The sequence below is a fragment of the Ursus arctos genome, unplaced genomic scaffold (genome assembly GCF_023065955.2).
Source record: "Ursus arctos isolate Adak ecotype North America unplaced genomic scaffold, UrsArc2.0 scaffold_23, whole genome shotgun sequence".
In the NCBI taxonomy this organism is placed as follows: Eukaryota; Metazoa; Chordata; class Mammalia; order Carnivora; family Ursidae; genus Ursus; species Ursus arctos.
In genome coordinates this window covers 48,386,602-48,405,540 of record NW_026622908.1, presented here as the reverse complement: position 1 = coordinate 48,405,540, position 18,939 = coordinate 48,386,602, and the positions used below count along the sequence as shown (strand labels likewise).

General features: G+C 60.5%; 1 protein-coding gene across 1 annotated transcript; it reads left to right on the top strand.

Moving 5' to 3' along the window:
* Positions 1-5,807: 5,807 nt before the first annotated feature.
* B4GALNT4 (beta-1,4-N-acetyl-galactosaminyltransferase 4) lies at positions 5,808-18,184 on the top strand. Its single transcript, XM_026490359.4, has 20 exons — positions 5,808-5,958; positions 8,991-9,094; positions 9,479-9,574; positions 9,661-9,756; positions 9,842-9,932; positions 10,015-10,115; positions 10,299-10,366; positions 10,554-10,632; positions 11,804-11,870; positions 12,075-12,209; positions 12,279-12,388; positions 12,468-12,568; positions 12,656-12,756; positions 12,826-13,741; positions 15,757-16,046; positions 16,195-16,348; positions 16,480-16,552; positions 16,663-16,816; positions 17,169-17,295; positions 17,787-18,184. Exons 1-20 carry the CDS (start codon positions 5,808-5,810, stop codon positions 17,908-17,910), a joined length of 3,138 nt encoding a protein of 1,045 aa, XP_026346144.1. The 3' UTR covers positions 17,911-18,184.
* The last annotated feature ends 755 nt before the right edge of the window (positions 18,185-18,939 follow it).

Genomic DNA, 18,939 nt, shown 5'->3' with positions numbered 1-18,939 from the left:
AAAAAGACATAGATGAACCATAAACGCATTTGCCAAGTGAAGAGTCCAGCTGGGACAGGCTACCCGTGTATGATTGCAACTGTCTGACATTCTGGAAAAGGGAAAGGTAGGGAGATAGTAAACAGATCAGTGTTTGCAGGGGCACAGAGGAGGCGGAAGGGATGAATGGGTGGACCATGGGGTGTAGACGGTGTTGACACTGCTGTGTATGATACTGTAATGGTAGATTTGTCAATAACCATAGAACTCAACAACACCGGGAGCAAACCTAATGGATGCAAATTAGAGAAAAGGAACTAAGTCAGGACGTCGGGGAACCCAGGGAGCGATGCAGATGGTGCAGGACTCTCTCTGTATGACACACGTTGAAGCCACCTCAGCAGTGGGGCTGGAGTCTGCAAGGCTCAAGGAGAGAGCCCTGGGCTCTCATGGACTCGGGGGCTTCCCGCGGGAGTCCAGCTTAACAGCTCTGACGCTGCTGCACGCACGCACTGGAATGGAGGGACCAAGTCGGTGGCCGGCGGAGGCTGGGAACCTGGGGTGTCACTGTGGAGTGGGGGTGACAGGGAATCAGGGGAGAACGGTCCGTGGGATGATGGACAGGAGTCGGAGGCACCCGCTTCATGCCGACACAGACGGTTACACACAGAAGTATTTACAGGCTTGTATACATACAGCTGGTATACACGTATATTTCTTTGGCTTGTCTGCCGAGAGAACACAAAGAAACAACACTCCAGTAGCCATGAACACACCTATTTCCCAGATCTTGGTTTCTAAGACCATTCTGTAATAAAAGGAGGTGCCAGAGTCCTCGGGAAAATGCCTGATTTTAGGACTGATACAGGAAATATACAGAATGAGCCGGGAGCATCTTGTGGTGCCAGAAATCAAGGTCCTCAACACACACACACACACACGCACACGCACACGCACACACTCTGACGTGAGTGCATCAAAGGAGCACAGACAACTGGAAGCTCTCCCAATGGCCAAAGCTGAAAGTGTGAGCCACAAAAGTAAAGTCACATCACGTTATAAACCGAGGTATGACGTAAACATCCACAAGTCCATGTGGATGTAAATAAATGACTGAATGAATTAAGAAGTGGGAGAGAAGAGACAGATCTCCCATGCAAAAGAATTCTGAATGAAGTATGTATACCCTCCACCATAAAGGGGAGGGGCACTGCCCACCAGCCCTTTAATTTTTTTAAAGATTTTATTTATTTATTTGTCAGAGAATGGACACAAGCAGGGGGAGCAGGAGAGGGAGAAGCAGACTCCCCGCTGAACGGGGAGCCCACCGCGGGACTCGATCCCAGGACCCCAGGATCATGACCTGAACCGAAGGCAGATGCTTAACCAACTGAGCCACCCAGCCGTCCCCCACCAGCCCTTCACTGCGGGACCTCCTTCCACGGAGCGCGGGACGGGGGTGGGGGGACAGGGAGAAACGGCACGGCAGAGACACCTGACAAGCGCCCCACAGCCAGGCAGCCCAGGTCAGCACCACGGGGGTAAGTCATGTCGATGGTGTGTCCCTGACTTGCCGTGATGACAGCGGCACTTTGCCTCCGGGCTCATCCTCCCAAATGTCACAACCCCAGCCTCATTGTGAGAAAAACAGCAGGCAGATTCCAATACTGCGACATCCTACAATATACTGACTGGTCCTCCACCGAGCTGTCAAGGTCATCCAAAACAGAAAGTCTGAGAAACCGTCACAGCCCAGAGGGGCCTCAGGAGAAGTGACGACTGAATGTCATGTGGGGTTCTGGGTGAGGTCCTGGAGCAGGAAAAGGATATCGGGGGCAACGGAGGAAATCTGAATAAAGTGCGGGCTTTAGTTAATAATGACGGATCAATATTGGCTCATGAGTTGTGACAAACGTACCCTAGTCATGCTCAAGGTTAACAGTAGGGAAATTGGGATTGGCAGCCTATGGGAACTCTGTGCTACCTCTCAACGTTTCTATAAAGCTAAAACTGTTTTAAAAAACATTTCTTAATGCTGCATGAATGGTATTTTGTATTTGTTCTCTTCCTCCCTAATTGTGTCCCTAGGGTGGTCCAGAGGACCCTCCTCCTTGACCAGTGCAGGGTGAGGGGAGCCTATCCTCGAGGAGCTCTGTAGACCAGGAAGGACGTTGGGAACTGCTGCCCTGATCGGAGGTTTCTGAGGACACCAGTGTGGCAGGGCCAAGGGCAGCGCCTAAGCACCAGAGACCGGGGATGTGGTTACTGTGGGGCCAAAGCATAACCAGGATACTTTGACCTGCAGAAACCATGGTACCCCTGGGAGTAAAATCATGAGCAGCCTTCCAGAGTCCTACGCGACTTGTATAAGCAGGAGAGCTCTAGGCATGGTGAGTGCAAGTGAACGAAATACCGTGGACTGGGGGCAAGGGGGGGCCTTAAACAACAGAAATTTGCTCACAGTTCTGGAGACTGGAAGTCTCAGACCAGGATGCCAGTGTAGTGGGGTTCTGGTGTGAGCTCTCTGCTGGGTTGCAAGTGGCCACCATCTCAGTGTGCACACGTGGCCTCTCCTTGGTGCGCGTGCACGGAGAAAGAGAGCAAGCTCTCTGGTGTCTCTTCTTATAAGCACACTAATCCCATGAGACCAGGGCCCCACCCTCAGGGCCTCATCTAATCCTAACTACCTCCCCCAAACCCCATCTCCAAATCCCATCACACTGCGGATTAGGGCTTCAACATATGAATTTGGGGGATGAAAACATTCAGTCCACAACAAAAAGTTTTACCTGAATCATTGTAATAGAAAGTCATGGGCCCCTAACCAATTTCCAGGTTTCAGCCAGTCCACAGACCCAAAGACCCCTTGGATGAGGGCAAGGCCAGTGTCTTTGAGGTCCCTAAGGGGCCACTTACCACATGGCTATAATGGGAAAGAAGAAATCTCAGGCTTTTCAGGGACATTGGCTCTGAACTGACATTGATTCCTGGAGACCCAAAATACCACTGTGACCACCAGACAGGGTAGCGGCTTATGGAGGCAGTGGTGTTTTGGTCATGTCCATCTCACCGTGGGTCCAGAGGGTTCCTGAACCTATCTGTGGTGGGTACCCTGTTGCAGAATGCATAATTGGCAGTTAGCAGAATCCCACCTTGGTTTCCTGGTCCCTGGAATGGGGGCTGTTGTGGCGGGAAAGGCCAGGTGGAAGCCCAGAACCACTCCTACCTGGGTTAGTAAACCAAGAGCAGTAAGGTGTCTGTGGAAGGAGCGCAGAGACCAGAGCCACCAAGGGCCTGAAAGATGCGGGGGTGGTAATTCGCACCACATCTGTTTGCCCTTCCTATCCACCCTATGCACAAGACTGTGACCTTGACCAGGCGGTGACCCCAACTGCAGCTGCTGTTTCTGACCAGGTTCTATTACGGAAGCAAGTCCACGGGGACCTGGCTTGCTTTTCCTCTGCGCGGGACCTCACACTGGCCCATTACATTGCTGACATCAGCTGGACTGAAGTGATGAGCGGAAAGCAGCCATTACCCTGAACACCTCGGTGGGACACACGTGCGCCAGGCAGTGAAAAACAAATTCCACAAAACTCCAAGGCTTTCCCCCTCTGAAATGTCTAGGGGCCCGGCAGCCCCATCCATGTCCAGACATCCCTTCCTAAGTGGAAAGCAGGAGGCTGTGTCCAGTCCCTTGTACAAAGAGACAGACACAGTGACCGGTATGTCTCGCTATTTGGGAGACGATTTTACCTCATTCGGTGCGCTACTCCAGCCCCTTAACTGAGCAACCCAGAACAGAAGCAGGCTCTGCAGTCGGCCCAGGCTGCCACGGAAGGTCTCCGCCATCTGGGCCACGTGACTCAGTGGACCCAATAGTCCTGGGTGTATGGAGCCTTTGGCCGGGCCCACAGCGCTCTGCCGAACTCCGAAGAGAGCTGACCTGACTTGTTGGCAGGCACGTGTATGTGCGGCTTGGAGAAAATACAGGAAACATAAGCACACCACTGTTCATGTGTGTAAAACACGCTCTGGCATGTGTGAATGCATGTGCACATCACTCATACGTGGAAGGTGGATTGGAGGGGGAAGGGCAGGAACAGGAGGTTGTGGGTGAGGAGGTCCGAAGATGTAGGCACTGTCCACGGGGTAGGTGACAGAATGCGTAACAGTGGAACGTGGCCTGCGTGGTTCTAGGTCCCACGGCTAAAATGAAAGGATGGAAGGGTGGTGCGACGTGTCACAGCGAGACTGCAACTTCCCACACAACATGTCCAGGATGCCGCGGGGTCCCTATCCCCTGCTGTCAAACCTGGGTGGCCTGTAACAGCATGTGGCAGAACTGGTGTGTGGTGACCTAACGGGCACTTTGCCCCCTTTGCTGGAGCCCCGAGGCACCTCCCAGGAGGGGTCCCACCCGGGTGCTCTGGCTGAGCGTGCTGGCTGGGCACCGACACAGCCGTGCAGCCAACTCTGGCCCAGCCAGCGGGGTCGCCCCAGCCATTCATTCTTCCACCTGAGGCCTGTCCTATCCTGAAGCAGAGAAAAGCTGAATTCCTGACCCACAGAATCCAGGAGCTGTTACACCACTCATGTTGGGATGGTTGTTGCACAGAACGGAACAGGGGGAGGAAGGCACAAAGGGAGAAGGGTCTGGCTGGCCGCTGGGCAGAGGGGGGTTGGAGTGGCCCAGGCAGGAATGGGAACCAGGTGGGGCAAAGTTCATCACCCACCCACACTCCCGACCCGCCAGCAGCGCAGCGAGAGCTGCGCCCCAGACCCCAGCGCTTTGGTCCAAAGCGGAAGTGGAAGAGCTGCGTGGCGCACCCTCCTGCCCCTTCCAGCGCGTCCTGCAACTGCTCTCCACCTTCACTCTGCTTACTGTGTCCCCACTGTCCACCTTCACTCTGCCCTTCCTGTCCCTGCGTCCTCTGCTCCCTGTGTCCCCACTGTTCCCCAACCCGTAGCCTGTGACTTCCATTGGCGCCATCCCTACACACCCTGATCGCCACCCCGGTGCCCCACGTCCACATCCCCCAGGCCTTTGCACCTCCACTTCTCCGGCGTCCCCCTGGCTGGGCAGCCCATCCTCCAAGCAAACGAGTCCCCCAGTCCTCTGCATCTCCCCTGTCTCTGTGCCCACTCCCTCCCCACCCACCAATCCCTCTGCCCCGTCCCCTCCCCACCCCGGTCCTCTGCACCTCCCCATCCCCGTGTTGCTGCGTCCCTCGGGCACCCCCTGACCTCTGTCCCGCATCCCCACGTCCTTCGCACCTCCATACGTTCATTCCCCTGTCCCCACGTCTCCCCATCCTCCGTGAACCCCTTGACCTCCGTCCCTAGTCCTCCGCACCTCCAGGTCCCGCGCCCCCCAGCTGCGCGGGCCGGCGCGCCCAGGTGGATGCGCGCGCGTTGCGTGGAGACGAGCGGCGGGCACACCCTAACTCGCCGGCCCCGCCTCCCGCGCCGCGGATTGGCTCCCCGCGGGCTGGCCGGGCCCCGGTTGGCTCGCGCCGCGCGGCAGCCGGGCCCGTTTCACGGTGGGTAGCACCGCAGCGTGGATGCTGCTCGGTCCCGCCGCGGCCCCCAGGAGCGTGGAGCCGGAGCGGCCGGGCGGGGCCGGGCGGGGGCACCGCCGGGAGCCGCTCCGCCGCCCACCCCGGGCCCGCGGCCGAGGGCAGCCGCGGGTCGCGGCCGCACCCTGTGGCCGCGGGCGGCGGACAAAGGGCCATGCGGGGCCGGGAGATGCGGCGCGGGGCGCGCGGGAACCGGGGGCCGCAGCGGTGCCGCTGAGCACGGCCCGAGGTGGGGCGGGGCCGGCCGCGATGCCGTGGTTCCCGGTGAAGAAGATTCGCAAACAGATCAAGCTGCTGCTTCTGCTGGTGCTGCTGACCTGCGCCGCATGGCTCACGTACGTGCACCTGAACCTGGTGCGCCAGGGCCGCGCGCTGCGCCAGCGACTGGGCTACGGGCGAGGTACGGGAGGGGGCGCGCGCCCTGGGGGCGGGGGGCGGTGAGGGCTAAGAGCAGCGCGGGGTCCGGGTCTTCTCACCGCGCCCGGGGACCCTGGTGGCCCTACCCCGCTCGGCGATATTGGGGCAGGGGGCGCGGTTCGGCCCGGCCCGGAGCCCAATGACGTCAGCAGTGACGTGCGCGACCCTCCTGGGGAGCGTCCCCAAACCTGGGCGGACTCCGGGATCTGACCTGGAGCCGGTAGCGACGGGGTTTACGGTGGGCTCTTGGAGACATCGCCCCCAGGCCCTGGCGTGCTGGGATTTTCAAGAAGGCCTTGCACCTCCACCACGTGCCTCCTTAGCAGAGCCTCAGTTTACCCATCGGCTGGGGAAGAGGGGAGAGACAGATCCAGCCTCCCGACGGGGTGGGGGTGGGGGAAGGGTTTGGAGGGAGCTGACTGGTGCTGTTGGAACGCTTCCTGGAGGGGGTGCCGTAGGTAAACCTGTAACAAGAGACTGAGAGGCTTTTGTGGGGGGGTGATGGAGATCCAGCCTGGGGACCCCTGAACTGCACGGAGTGAACTTCCCCAGGTTCCTCCAGCTCACACTTCAGTGAGGACAGTGAACCCGCAAAGCAAATCAGGTCCTGCTGAGTCTTGTGAGAAAGAGCCAGGGGAAGGGTCATGCCCCTTTAGCTAAGGGGATCCAACCGCCTCTTGAACGTGGAGGCTGCTGAAACACATCTAGGACCTGGTGGGAAGAGGAGAAGCAGAGAGCCTGGGGAAGGGGTGTGGGGATGGGAGAGAGGGCAGCACCTCAGGGCAGGCGTAACCACAACACCCCCACACTGCCTATCCCAAATGTCCCAGCTAGGGCGGGAGCAGAAGCCTCTGCCCAGGCCTGGGAAGACCCCAGCCAGACTGCCCCGGCCCTTCTTAAGGAAACACAGTGCTGGGTGTCCTTAGGATGGGAGGTGGGGAGAGCCTTGCTTCATAAAGATTCATAACAATGACTTTGGCTCCCAACACCCAGGGCCACTCCACCGAGGGGTCCAAACCCCCCTGTTCAGTCCCACTCCTGTCTCCCAGTTGCCAAAGCACTCTGCCTCCCCTGTGTGCCTGGGCACCTGGCTCCACAGAGCTCCCAAGCCAGGGGTCTGGAGCTTGTCCCAACCCCCCAGAGGCTATACCCCTCACAGCCTCTTGAGAGGCCCCCAGCACTGCTCAGTCCCTAAAAGAAGCCCTCCTCCCACAGCTATGAGCCAACAAGGCAGGACCCAGTGCGTGACCCAGTGACACAGAACAAAACCAGACCCCCTTCCCCAGCCACCTCTGTGGCTTTCCAAGCAACCACAGTCCTCCCCAACTTGACTTCCTGAGCAGCTGGGGAGTCTAGCTCAGCAACTGGGGAGGGCGTGGAGGTGTGGGAACCCCATTTCTGAGTCCCTCTCTGCTCTCAGCTATGTCAGCAGAGAAGCTGGGTGACCGGCCAGACTGCCCTCACTACTCCTGGGTGAGCAGGAGCTGTTCAGGGTCCTGGAAGGTCAAACTCTCATGTGGCACCTTCCAGGAACAGCCCCAGCCCACAGGTCTTGCTTGGCTCCAGGCTGCAGCCTCACCTTCTGTCCAGCCACCTGGGCTACCCCCAGGGTAAGGCTTGTGAGAAGCTGAACAGCTGGACGTGCCTGAGGCCTTTTTGAGTGTTGAGTCAGTGCTGTCTTCACTACAACTGGGGTGGCAGCACTGGAGCGGGGCAGGGGGCGACTTTCCTGGTACCCTGCAGGATACCCGTGTGGCAGGAGGCCCCTTTGGACCTCACTGTGCAGGACAGTGGTGGCAGCCTAGGATGGGACCCCACCACAGAAGACTCCTAGTACCCATGGACTTAGCTTGATGGGCAGGGAGTATCAGGGCCAGGCTGTGGGGATTTGGCCAGGAGCCTCTTGGGGGCTCATCTCCTAGCTGGACAGAGGGCAGTGAGGGAGGAACCCAGAAGGAGCAGGTGGGCAGCTACCACAGGAGTCCCACAGGCAGGAGACCAAGAACAGCTCCCCTGTCCTGGAGAAGGGGCCCGGGTCAATTGTGTCCACACAGTAATCTAGCTCCTGGGGTCTGGATGTCAAAACCCAGGCTTGCCCTGGAGCAAAGGCGGGGCTCCTGGATTGGAGATCCCCGGGTGGGAGCGCCAGGAGGGGTAGAGGTGGGTTACAATAAAGCCTCCCTTGCAGAGCCTCAGGTCCCAGGGTGTGGCACTCCCCCCCCTCCACCCCCACCCCCACGGGGGGACAGGGTGGGATGTTCAGGTCCACAGCTTGGACAAGAAGTCTGGGAATTTGAGGGAGTTAGGGGCATGGCCAGGCCCCAGGCTAGGGGATGTGTGTGTGTGTTGGGGGGGCGGTGCTAAGTGCTATAGATGTCCACAGACAGATCAGGAAGGGTTCCTCAGGGGTACAGCCTCTCTCCATGGCTACGTTGGCCCCAGGTCCTCCAGCAGCCAGATCAGCATGTCTATCCCTCTTCTGTCCAGGCTGGTGCCAGGGCTCCTAGGTCCTGAACCCCCACCCTGAGGGCAGCCGGTGGCACGTGTGCCATGAGCTGGGTCTGGCTTAGCCTTAAGACAGAAGCACCAGCTTTCCCAATAACAAGTTCCAGCACTAACCCTTAGCACAGTTTTGATAAGGGAAGGAGACACGAAACACTCAGTTTAAGGGAAACGTGCTGGGGGCACTTCCTGGGGGTCCTCCTGACGGAAGAGCAACTGACCAGGATGGCCAGATAAGTGTGTACATATCAGACACAACTCTGCTCCCTGGCACCAGTCAGGGAGCTCGGAAGAGCCAGGCGGAGGCCTTGGGAGGGGGCTGCCCACCCTCAGAGGCGGGATGCGGGGGCAGCCCAGCAGAGAGCAATTGCATAGCTACAGGTGGGGTGTCAGGGAGCGGACTGAAGGGAGAGGCTTCCGTGGGAGACCCACTGCCCCCCGCTGACCCCAGCAGCAGGGGCCGTGCCATGAAGAGAGCCCGGGCCCCAGTCCTGCCCCACATGCCACCCACAGATGGTGAGAAGCTGAGCGGTGTGACAGAGGGCAGGGGTGTCCGGGCTGCACTGTCCACACAGAGGGCGGAGGACTCCAGCGAGAGCCGTGAGGAGGAGCAGGCGGTGAGCAGGGCTGTGGGAAGGGACACGTGTGTGCGGCACACGCGCTTGGGTGCAGTGGCCTCGGAGCCCGTGGGCTGTGTGGATGGAAGGCTCCGCAGGCTCGTTGGAGCGTGGTCTCACACCAAGCACCGCCCAGACACAGACAGCCCAGACTGGAGTCCAGGTCTGGGTGGACGCAGTGGTGCACGTGTGGGTGGCCCCGTGTCGGCCTGGTCATCTTCCAGAGACGAAGGTCATCTGGACGTGTGGTCAGGGTACAGTGGATTTGCGATTTGTGCCTGGATGTGTGCAGGGGAGTCCTTGCGAGGTTTGTGTCCCACTGCGTGTGGTTGTGGGATCCCTCCCGTCTCTCAGCTTTGACCCGGTGCCTTTTCTGTCCCGTAGCCTGAAGGCCGGGACCCAAACATGCTGTTTCCTGCGGGGGCTGGAAAGCCACCCCCTCTGAACCTCACTCATCAGGTGCCCCCATGGTGGGAAGAGGTGAGCTCCAATCGGCTTGCGATGGGCTTCGGGGAGTGCTGGAGGTGGGGCTTTGCGGAAGGTAAGGCCCCCCTCCCGCCCCCCAGTACAAGGGGCAGGTGAACCTGCACGTGTTTGAGGACTGGTGTGGAGGCGCTGTGGGCCATCTGAGGAGAAACCTGCACTTCCCGCTGTTCCCTCATGTGAGTGCTGGGGGGCAGGGCAGGCCCCAGAGGGCGGGAAAGGGTACGCAGTGGGCTTTGACATCAGAGGCCACTGCCCCCCCAGACACGCACCACCGTGAAGAAGTTGGCCGTGTCCCCCAAGTGGAAGAACTATGGACTACGGATTTTCGGCTTCATCCACCCGGCGAGAGATGGTGCGAGGCGGGGTGACATGCCGGTGTGGGGGGAGATCAGAAGGGGCCCCGCACCCCCCTGAGTCCCTGTCCTGTGGCCTAGGAGACGTCCAGTTCTCTGTGGCTTCAGATGACAACTCTGAGTTCTGGCTGAGCCCAAACGAGAGCCCGGCGAGCGCCCAGCTGGTGGCCTTTGTGGGCAAGGTACCCTCAACCCCACAGCCCTCCTGCCCCAGTCCCTCCACCCACACCCCCGTCTGTCTTCACTGGGCCTCCTGCCGCCTCGGCCACCTGTCTTCTCCAGCTTCTAAGGGACGGGGACTGGATGAGGCTGGTGCCCCCAAAGAGAGGGTGAACCCCCCACACCCCTTCTGTATTGCTTCCCAGACTGGCTCAGAGTGGACAGCACCTGGAGAGTTCACCAAGTTCAGCTCCCAGGTGTCCAAGCCCAAGCGGTGAGTGACTGGGAGTGTGTGTGCATGAGTGTGCACACATTCGCACACTCGTGAAACCACTGCACTTGTGCTGTCCTGGCACACCACCCTGGGCCACCATCCCTGAGCACCCCGTCTTCTCTGTGCTCTTGGTTGGGCTTCCTGCGGGCATCGCAGGGGCCTGTCCCCCTATCCCTTATGTCCCCAGGCTCATGGCCTCCCGGAGGTACTACTTTGAGCTGCTGCACAAGCAGGACGACCGAGGCTCAGACCACGTGGAAGTGGGCGTGAGTGTGGCTTGCCATCCGTGGGCTTCTAGAGAACGCACCTCCCCTCCCCTGCCCTCTCGGCTCGCAACACTCCCTTCAGGGCCCCCACCCCGGGAGTTCCTGTCTAGTTGGCAAAGCAGACGCTCAGGGACGGGGCCCGGGGTCAACTCCGCCTGCTCAGAGAGGCTGCATGGAGGAAGTGACGCTGGAGTAGAGTCCTGAGAGATGAGACGTTCATAGATCCAAAGAGGAGAGTATCTGGGATGGGGGTGCATCAGGTGAATTCCAGATCTCAACAGCAGAGGAATGGGAACACCCAGCATTCTTCCACAACTCCAGGGGGTCCAGTGGCCAGGTAGGGCCTGCAGTGCCAACCCTGGACAGCTCTGGCTTTGTCCTGAGAATGAAGCAATTGGGTTTGCATTTCAGGAAAAACCCTTTGGCCACTGTTGCAGAGAGCCTGGGGAGAGGGTCCTTTTATGTGTGGTCCCTGAACCAGGGAAGTGGGAAAGGAAAAAGTGGCAGGTGCAGGGGGAAGGGGGTTTGCACAAGACAGAGGGCCTGAGCCTGGCTGCGTGTGGGGTGATGACCAGATTGGGATAGGGGGTTCTCAGCCCAGTTCTGTGGGATGTCGCATGTGTCAGGCGTGTGTGACAGGCATCAACCCAGCTCAGCTGGCAGGGAGTCCAGGCTGGAGATGCAGGGTTACGGTGATCTTGTGGAAGACGAGGGGGTGCCAAGAGGCCCCAGAATGAGCTAGGGAGGGAAGAGGGCTTAGAACAGCTCCTGGGAACCCCAGCTTGAGAGGAGGGAGGGAGGGACAGAGCCTGCAAAGGAGACTGAGAAGGAACAGCCATAAGAGGGGGAGAGCTAGTGAGATGAGCTGTGCCAGCCCTTGGAAGATCAGCTGTGACCTCCAGGAGAGCAATGGCTGTAGAATGGGGAAGCAGGCCACAGGAAAGCTGTGACCAGCAGGCAAGGGAGTGCTTAGGATTTCAGGAAAGGCCTGGCGGGAGCATGGGGAGGGGTCCTTACCTGCCGCCAAGAACCCCTCTCTCATCCACCCTCCAAGTTTCCTATATCCTTGAAGGGGCTGCCCCCACTAGTTCCCCATGCCCACATCTGAGAAGACCCATTCCTTTCAAGCTCTGTTCCCATTCTGGTCCTGACCACTCTCTCCCTCCCCCAGTGGCGAGCCTTCTTGCCGGGCCTGAAGTTTGAGGTCATAGGCTCTGCTCACATCTCCCTGTACACAGGTGCGGAGCCCCGTACCTCTCTGGGGAGTGGAGTGGGCTCCTGATGGGTGGTCTCCTTGGGGTGCGGAGCCCCGTACCTCTCTGGGGAGTGGAGTGGGCTCCTGATGGGTGGTCTCCTTGGGGTGGGCTCTGGATGTGGGTGGAGAGGGGTGAGGAGTGGTCTCTGGGTATTCCTGGGGACCCCACACATCCCTCTGCCCCCAGATGAGTCATCCCTGAAGATGGACCATGTGGCCCACGTCCCCCAGTCTCCAGCTAGCCATGTGGGGGGCCAGCCGCCGCAGGAGGAGCCCAGAGCTGACATGCTGCGCCCAGACCCCCGAGACACCTTCTTCCTCAGTGAGAGGGGACCCTGGAGGAGGGGGCGGGGACACCCAGCCTGCCACTCTGTGACCACTCCTCCCACAGCTCCTCGGGTGGAGCCTTCAAGTCTGGAGAGTGTGCTGGAGCCCTGCGCCTATGCCCCCACCTACGTTGTCAAGGACTTTCCCATTGCGAGATACCAGGGGCTGCAGTTTGTAAGTGCCCCTCACCAAGACCTTCCTGAGACCCGGACCTCCCTCCCAGGGTCCTCTGAGCCCTCTGCCCCGCCCGCAGGTGTACCTGTCCTTCGTCTACCCCAACGATCACACGCGCCTCACTCACATGGAGACCGAGAACAAGTGCTTCTACCGGGAGTCACCGCTGTACTTGGAAAGGTGGGGGGAGGGGCGCAGCAGCAAGGAATGAGGGCGGGGCCTCCTCGGGGGCGGGGTGTCCTCGCTGATGCTCCGCCCCCACCCCAGGTTTGGGTTCTATAAGTACATGAAGATGGACAGGGAGGAGGGGCAGGAAGATGAAAAGGAGGAGATGCAGCGCCGAGCCTTCCTCTTTCTCAACCCGGATGGTGAGTGCCCCCCAGGCCCCCCAGCGTGTGCCCACCTGGGCGTGGCAGGCTTAACCATGCTTCCCACAGACTTCCTGGACGATGAGGACGAAGGGGAGCTGCTAGACAGTCTAGAGCCTACGGAGGCGTCCCCCCTGCAGAGCGGCCGACGATTCCCTTCCCCAGTGGCCCCCACCACGCCACCGGGAGCCATGCCTACCCCGCCAGCGCCTCCCAGCACCCGGGACCTGCCAATCCCCAGGCGCTCCCGGGCGCTGAGCTGGGCTGCCCGGGCGGCGCGCCCCCTGCCCCTCTTCTTGGGCCGCGCCCTGCGCCCCCGAGCCGCAGCTGAGCGGACGCCCCCAAAGGTGTATGTGACACGGGTGCGGCCGGGACTACGGGCACCCCCGCGGGCCCTGGCACCTCTCAGCCCACGCGGCCCGCCCTGGCCGCCCTTCCCCGGAGTCTTCCTCCGTCCCAGACCTCTTCCCCGGGTGCAGCTGCGGGCACCCCCACGCCCGCCCCGGTCTCGAGGCCGCAGGACCGGTGGCTCCCAGGCCACAGAGCTGAGGCCCTCTGCCCGGGCGCAGGCCACCCAGGGGAGCCGGGAGGGCCAGCCGCGCACGCTGGGACTCACGGCACCCACCGCGGACTTGAACTTGTCGTCAGAAGCACAGCCTGTGACCTCCTTCCTGAGCTTGTCCCAGGTGTCCAGGCCACAGCTGCCTGGGCAGGACGAGGAGGAGGAGGAGGAGGAAGCAGACGAGGATGGGGCCCAGGGCGAGGAGGACAGCGAGGAGGCAGCGGGGGCCCCCCGCGGCCGCTGGCGCGAGGACGCCATTGACTGGCAGCGCACGTTCAGCGTGGGCGCGATGGACTTCGAGCTGTTGCGCTCCGACTGGAACGACCTGCGCTGCAACGTGTCCGGGAACCTGCAGCTGCCCGAGGCCGAGGCCGTAGACGTGGTGGCTCAGTACATGGAGCGGCTCAACGCCCGCCATGGCGGGTATGGGGGAGGGGCGCACATGGAAGGGGAGGGCCTAGCTTCTGTGGGACCTTCGACCTTCCCTAGGGCCCAGGGTACGGACCTGGGAGTGCACCCACACCCCCTAGGGAAGAGTCTTCTCTGTCTCTTCCGTGTCTTCTGGGGTGTCTTATTGTCCAGGTTCCCTGTCCAGTGTTCGAAGCCTCACCCCCCCACACACACACACAGCCCCAGGTCTGGCTCCCCTGTCCTACACCCCCAGACCCCACCCTGTCACCTTGGGCCTGAACCCAAGAATGAATCTGAGCCAGCCAGCTCTTTCCTCCAAATAGAGACGCATCCAAAAGTCAAGCTGAGTGTCCCTGGAGCCCCCCTGTTCTGCTGGAACAGTGCTACTGGGTCTTCCAAGAGGGCCTTCCTCTGACTTCAGGGGACGGCACAGGGCTCCTGCCCCATGGCTGCCTCTGGTCTTCCCTAGGCCCCGGGAATCTAAGCCTGTCTCCACCCCCACGTAGGTAGTGGTGTGGCAAGTGGGAGGCCTCAACTTGGCCCCACTGAAGGCACCGGTGAGTTCTGAGTTGTGTGAGCCTTGAAGGAGGGGCAGAATGTGCACAGGCGGCAATGGCAAAGGCACTGGGACAGGAGGCCAGGGGCCTGGTGTGCAGAGGATAGAGAAGGGGCCGTTGTGCGCCTTGACCAACCTGCACAGTGCTCGTTTTTCTTACTTTCGATACAAGGTGTTTTTTGTTTTTTTGTTTTTTTTAAGATTTTATTTATTTATTTGACAGAGAGAGAGACAGCCAGCGAGAGAGGGAACACAAGCAGGGGGAGTGGGAGAGGAAGAAGCAGGCTCATAGCGGAAGAGCCTGACGTGGGGCTCGATCCCAGAACTCCGGGATCACGCCCTGAGCCGAAGGCAAACGCTTAACCGCTGTGCCACCCAGGCGCCCCTCGATACAAGGTTTTGAGCAGGACAGGGGTTTGACCTGTTTGGGTGGGAGACAGGCCTGTTGCTGCCTTGGAGAGGAGTAGACAGGATGGGAAGCTCATAGGGGCCATGACTGACAGGCTAGGTCCGGGTCAGTGATGGGATGGCATGGGAGCGGCAGGGATTCGATTCTAGGTGGCTGGGTGTGAGCCTGCCCTTGGCTCTAAGCTTCCTGAGGGCAGGGTATGAATGGCTCCAAGGACTGAGAGTGTAGGTAGACCCAGAGCATTTGGGACAAAAAGTCTGTGACACTTGAGTAGAGCATAGTGGGGACGGCAGGGGTAGACAGGAGGAGTGTGCACCCCTTGCAGGTCACATAGGTAGGCTCCCATGGTGAGGGGTGCTACCTACAAAGAGAGGGCATGCAGCAGAAGGAGGAGGCAACCTTAGCAAGGGCAGGATCCTGTTTTCCCAGAATGAGAAGTCTTTGCTTGAAGGCAGAATGGAGGACGAAAGATACTCGGCAGGGCCAGAACAGGGGGAAGGGGCAGAAGAGGCTCAGGGTAGGCCCAGTGGCATCTTCCCTCAGGGCCTTAGAAAGAGCAGGGGCGGGTTGGGGCAAGCATGCCAGATTGAATACCCCAGAACAAAGACCCTGTAGGAGGAGGAAGTCAGCTTACCCAGCATGAGGGGACACTGAAGGCAAGTTAGAATCTGCCCATGGTCCTAGAATGCCACTTTAAGACATCCGAACCTCATTCTGTGGACAGTGGGTGGCCCTGAAGTTTTGTGAGCATGTCATAAAGATCACTGTGGATGTGAGCGGTGGCAGGAAGACCACAGAGGAGGAAAGGACGGGCCTGGGCCTGGGGGACGCTTCCAAGTGTGCGCTACCGTAGGGAGGGGGAGCCCCACAATGGGGGCCTGTCTTGGAACTCCCGGTGGGGCATGAGGTGTGAGGGGGCTGTGGCAGCCTGGGAGGGAAGAGGATTCACAGCAGCTACCCCAGCCCGTCAGCTGAGTGGCCACCTGGTTTCTGGGGCTGGGGGCGGAGAAGGAGGAACGCAAGGTCGAAGCCCGGGGGTGCTGACCCAGTTCCACTTCCCAGGCGCTACGCGCTTCTGCGCATCGTGAACGTGGAGAAGCGCCGAGACTCCGCGCGCGGAAGCCGCTTCCTCCTGGAGCTGGAGCTGCAGGAGCGCGGGGGTGGCCGCCTGCGCCTGTCAGAGTATGTCTTCCTGAGACTGCCGGGAGCCCACGCGGGAGACACAGACAGGGACGGAGAGAGTCCCGAGCCTGCCCCCGCCGCCTCCACGCGCCCAGACGGCCGCCCCGAGCTCTGCCGGCCACTGCGCCTGGCCTGGCGCCAGGATGTGATGGTACACTTCATCGTGCCAGGTGCGCGGGAGTGCCACGGGCCCAGGCACCCGGGATGGGGGGTGGGGTTCCAGGAGACCTCCTCGCGAGGTGAGGGAGCACCACTGGCTGTGGACAGGGTTCCGCAAAGTCAGCGTGGGATGGACTCAGTGGTACCACCCTTCTCCAGTGAAGAACCAGGCGCGCTGGGTGGCACAGTTCCTGGCGGACATGGCCGCGCTGCACGCCCGCACCGGGGACTCACACTTCAGCGTCACCCTGGTGGACTTTGAGAGCGAGGATATGGATGTGGAGCGGGCCTTGCGCGCGGCTCGGCTGCCCCGGTAACAGCGCCCTCCACCCCCACTGGGGAGGACCGAGTGCATCTTGCCTCCTTGGGGAGGTGGGTTTTCCTACCCTGCCCCCAGGGACCCGTGCCTGTGACTTCCCACCCCCGTTCTCCCTCACCCCCCAGGTACCAGTACCTGAGGCGAACTGGGAACTTCGAGCGCTCGGCGGGCTTGCAAGCCGGAGTGGACGCAGTAGAGGTGCGTGGGAGGGATGCGCGGCTGGGGAGAGCGAGATGGGGGAGCCAAGGGAGGATCAGCTTGGGGAGGAGTGGATGGGGCTCAGACTTCCCTGTGACCTCGACCTCCAGGATGCCAGCAGCATCGTTTTTCTCTGCGATCTGCACATCCATTTCCCCCCCAACATTCTGGATGGCATCCGCAAACACTGTGTGGAGGGCAAGCTGGCCTTTGCGCCTGTGGTCATGCGCCTAGGCTGCGGGAGCTCGCCTGGGGACCCTCACGGTAATGCCCTGGATGCCCCTATCCCAGTAACACTAGGAGTCCCACCAATGCCAGGGTAAAATCTAGGCCCCTGGGGGCCTCTCCCAATCCCTGAGGTAGGCCTAGGGACCCATCAATGCCCCTCTTAGTGCCCGGAACCCCAGGTCCTCCCCCCAGAACCTCCAGGGTCATGCCTGACCCCTAGGGACCTCTCCAGCACCCCAGTCATGTGCAGAGCTCCAGATTATGACCCCCCATAGAAGGGTGACCCCTGAGAGCCCCTCTGATGATGGGCCCCTGTACCAGACCCACACCTGAGGTTGGGGAGGAAGGCTTGCAGGACCTGGTGTCTGACGGGCACCTCCCTGCCCAGGTTACTGGGAGGTGAATGGCTTTGGTCTCTTTGGGATCTACAAGTCAGACTTTGACCGCGTTGGAGGCATGAACACTGAGGAGTTCCGTGACCAGTGGGGGGGCGAGGACTGGGAGCTCCTGGACAGGTGACCACCTCCCCACCCTTCAGGGAGACTAAGGACACTTTCATAGCTTCCTCTGAACGGGGAGGGGGAAGCCCAAGGGGTCCTCACATGCTGCCGGGACTCTGTCCTTCTGCTTCATCTCTCAGGATCTGTGGGCCTAGGGGGAAACCCTTTGACCCCACCCCAACCCCCCAAACCCCTTCTTACCTCCAGGGTCCTGCAGACTCAGGGACAGCCTTTGAACAGACTCTGTCCCCAGATTCCATAGGCCCAGTGGTGGCCCTGAGTCCCCATCTCCCACCAGAGTCCTACAGTAGTGGAATCCCTGACACCCCCAGCCCCTGGCCTGGGTCCTGACCGCTCCCATCCTGCCCACCCCCGGGCTCCAGAAGAATCAGGGCAGCCACAATTATCCCCCTACCACCCAGGTCCTGACCCCCCCCAAGATCCTACAGGCTCAGGGACAGCTCTGCCACCCCTCCCCAGGGTCCTGACACCCCTTTTCTGCCCAGAGTCCTGCAGGCAGGGCTGGAGGTGGAGCGGCTCCGACTGAGGAATTTCTACCACCACTACCACTCCAAGCGGGGAATGTGGGGCACACGCAGCCGGAAAGGCTCCCGCACAGAGGGGCCCTGAAGACAAGGCAACCCTCCCAGCCCCTGGCTGCAGTCCTGTGGTGGTAGCTGGAGGCCGGGCCCTGAGCCTGGTCCCTGGGGACCTGGCAGGGCTCATCCCAGGGGCACAGCCACCACCTGTGCCTGGCCCACAGGGGCCACCTCCCCCTTCGTGCCCCTCCCCAGAGAGGTAGCCTTCACAGCTGGTTGGGGCCTGGGCTTGGTCCCCACACTCTGTGCGATGATTTCTGTGAAATTTTGCCGTAGCGATGACATTGTTTTCAAGATTTCCGAGAGTTCTGTCTGTTCCGTTTTTTATTCAGAATGAAATGAAATATTTTTTTTAGTTCTGACTTGTCCTCTGCCTGGTTCTCTTGGGAGGGCAGGGATGATTCTCTATGATTACCAGAGAGCCTTGGGCACTGCCTCTGCTCCTTCGGCTCCTTCCTGACTCACAGCGGCAGCAGCCCCACTGACCCCCAACCTCTTCCACACTCAGGACCACTCACGGCTTCCTTCCCTCTCCCCTTGAACCTCAGAGGTCGGACCTCGAGGGGAAAGAGCTTCCAACCTCCTCCTTGCCAGTCTGTGCCTGTCTTGCCTGTGGAGTCACGTGGCCGCCCATAACTGACATGGGGCAGGGCCTTCGCACCTTTGAGAAAAGAGCATTCGGCCATTTCACAGCCCTCCCTTTTGAAAACAGAACTTGGATATTAGTCCTACCCCCTCTTCCCAGGAGGTGAAGGTGGGCAGTGTCCTATGACCATGTTGGGGGCAGGGTTCCGCTGCGTTGCCAGAAGCAGAAAACCCAAGGCAAGCTGGTTTTCACCATAATGGGGAGGAAGGGTGCTCATCTGACTTCTGTCATGTACGTGGAAGTTCAGGAGCGGGGGCATGCTGGGAGAGTGCTGACCAGAGGCTGGGTGATGAGCAGGGGCATGCTGGGAGAGTGCTGACCAGAGGCTGGGTGATGCCGTGGAGGCCCAGCTCCTCCCTGGGGGTGTCAGCTGTAGAAGACGGGTCCCAATCCTGGGAGGCAGGCTGGCGCTCT